This window comes from Austrofundulus limnaeus, unplaced genomic scaffold (assembly GCF_001266775.1).
Source record: "Austrofundulus limnaeus strain Quisiro unplaced genomic scaffold, Austrofundulus_limnaeus-1.0 Scaffold152, whole genome shotgun sequence".
Lineage (NCBI taxonomy): Eukaryota > Metazoa > Chordata > Actinopteri > Cyprinodontiformes > Rivulidae > Austrofundulus > Austrofundulus limnaeus.
The window spans coordinates 115,775-118,567 of NW_013952554.1; the positions used below are offsets into that span (position 1 = coordinate 115,775).

Consider the following 2,793-nt stretch of genomic DNA (forward strand, 5'->3'; position numbering starts at 1 on the left):
GCACCTCTAGTAATATATTTACTGAGAAAAATGGTGACGTGTTCAATACTTATTTTACCCGCTGTATACTGTCAAATTAAAATTCAAACCATCTTCTGCTGAGACGTGATGAGGTTCTAGTCGTACTGATCAAACTTCAGAAATGGCATTACACATGAATGCACAATGTGTGTTTGGTGCTCAGTATCTGTGCGAGGATGACTTAGTTATTACCACATCAAAAAAAAAAAAAAAAGAAGTTAAAACTGTTTTTGTGTCAGCTAAGCAGCCAGTTTGTCTTGGAGATAAATGATTTCTGCTCATTCAGATGATGAGTGAAGGTCTGAGTTTCTTGAAACCTGAAGTAATAAACTTGTGGCATTTTTTATTTATTCATTTAATTTTAATTGAAGGCCTCCCTGTGAGGTCAGGCTTGTTTGTGTCTTACTCAAGCTGAGGAAACTCTTTTTAAATAAAAAAAAACATTCTCAAACTCACCATCATTAATTCATTATCTGAGCCGCTTTTAATGTCACGTTCTTTTTGAAGTGATGGAAATATGGCTGTGTGTGTTTACATGTGGGTGGGTGCACATGAAAGTAATTATCACACCCATGTCAGCCAACAGTGAATATCCTTTTCTTTTTGTGGAACTTGASAGGAAGCTGTTTGTTTGCAGGAGATTGGCGTGTAATAGCTCAGCACTTCCTAACATCCTSTGTTTTTTGTTTCTCTTATAGGAAGGAAGCTGCCGGGTCACTCCAGGCTGCTGCTTGCTGATTGGACGGAGCAGGACATGCAGACTTGGCTACATGAGGATGGACTCAAGGAACTTGTCAGTTTTTAAAGCCAACAACATCGACGGATCAGAAGTTGAGTATCTGAGCAAGGAGACAATAGCTAAGCTGGGAATTGGTGAGGATGGGTTAGGGGTCAAAAAAAWTTTTTTTTTTTCAAAATATGGCTTTGATCAAAAAATATCTGGATTGGAAAAAAAAATAAGCTGCTTTTCATCTATTTTTTTAACGTTTATTTCAACAGGCAAAACRTTAAGAACAGTTTCTTATTTACAATGTTGGCCTGAGAGTGCAAAAACACTTAAAAATGGGAAGATGGGTAAGGGGGAAACAACATAAACGGTACATAAAACATATGAAATGAAAAGCACATTCATTCTTTAAAACAGTTACATGACTCCTTAAAAAGATCCTTTTCTAACATTCAGTTTTGTTTTCTACTGAAGTGGCAAAAAACATCCTTTTCCTCTGACTTGGGGTTTAGTTTCAGCATGAATCTTTTGTTTGTACTTCCACATCGTGCAGTAAGAACAGCAACCTGCATGGTGRCCTTTAACCCAAACCCCAGTTATCCCTCTGAAAACCAGATTAGAGCCACCCAGTAGTGTAGCGTCCAGTCTTTATACGAACTGGAGCCAGAGAACCAAAGCACAGGTTTGTGAGCAGGAACAAGAATATAGACAAAAGGCCTAACAACCTTAGCTTTAGTCATTTTGATCAAATCTTGAGAATAAGATTGGATGAAATCTCATACACACATAATCTGTTGGCATGGAGTGTATGAATTACTACTAGCTATTATCAGATCTGTAAAATTAACTGCATCAAGGTCAATTAGCTGTTGTAGCCAATTTGAATTGGATTGCCTCCAAAAGTAAATCAGTTCCAGATGTCAATGCGGTCATTACTTTGTTAGTTAAATTAAAACCTGTTCAGTGATTCATAAGATGTTTTCTTCAGTACAGATGAAGAAAAACAAATAATCACATTCCTGTATAATTTTAACGCTGACCATAAAATTGACATTACCGTAATCTTATCTGGATGTGGCGATCCAGTTTTTATTTGCCGACTTCCACACTTTGATAGAAAAAAATTGTCCTATCTCAGGATGTGGCATTCAGTGTTGCACAGGTTTTGAATCCTGCTCCACATGTTTCAGATGGTTTCTCTCAGACTGCTGCAGGACTGGAGCAGATCTGAAACAAGTTAGCTGCATTAACACCAGCTGTGTCCTGTCCACCTGTTGAGAAAACTTTAAAGAAAAATATTAATATTTCAATAAATCCAAAATATGCATGAGGATTGTTTCTAAAATTGGTTTTTACACAACGTCCTGTCAGAAGCTTGATGATTGGCCGTAATGAACAGAGGTGGAGGAGAAGCATGACGTCCTCAGGAGGATTTAGTTTCACTAAAAGTTGACATAAATGTTCATCTGTCAGGGGTTTGGGACAGGCTTTGTTTTTGAGGAGGAGACTGGAACAAGTTATGTAGACAAACAATGGAGTAAATGCTAAATTTGCTAATAGTAATCTTAGCTCCCTGTTGAAAATCAGCTAGCTTCAGTCTCCCAGACTGTCCTCTAGTTGTCCTGTTTGGTCCCACTTAAATCTGCAGAACACCCYTCAATGCAGGGCWATTCAACTGGCGGCCCGAGTGACCAAAGTTCGGCCCGCCAATTGGTTCATTCATCTCTTAAGCCCCAGTTTTCTACTTTAATWACTCTAARTTCTTTYAGTTGAACATAGACCTGTTTGGTATCTACAGAAAYGTCARAATCTTGGCTAGAAGCTGGTAAAAACCATTTCTATAAACACTCAAGACAGTTAAAATTACAAGCAGTTGAAAATAAAATGATGAAAGTGAAAATAAAATTTGGCAAGTCAGAGATGTCAAAATATTATTTGTGTCTAATAATATAGGCGGCATAATGCGTTTTGTTTTTGATATTGTTTATTTATCACTACTTTTATAGGGTTCTGTATGTTGTATTCACGATTAAATGCAGCAAAAT

General features: G+C 37.3%; 1 protein-coding gene across 1 annotated transcript in view; it reads left to right on the top strand.

The window, feature by feature from the left end:
• LOC106523294 (WD repeat, SAM and U-box domain-containing protein 1) overlaps positions 1 to 2,793 on the top strand; it is a 10,482-nt gene that overhangs the window by 2,592 nt on the left and 5,097 nt on the right. Inside the window, exon 3 of the mRNA XM_014016673.1 lies at positions 720 to 851. Within this exon, the coding sequence (XP_013872127.1) occupies positions 720 to 851 (132 nt within the window). The remainder of the gene's footprint in view (positions 1 to 719; positions 852 to 2,793) is intronic.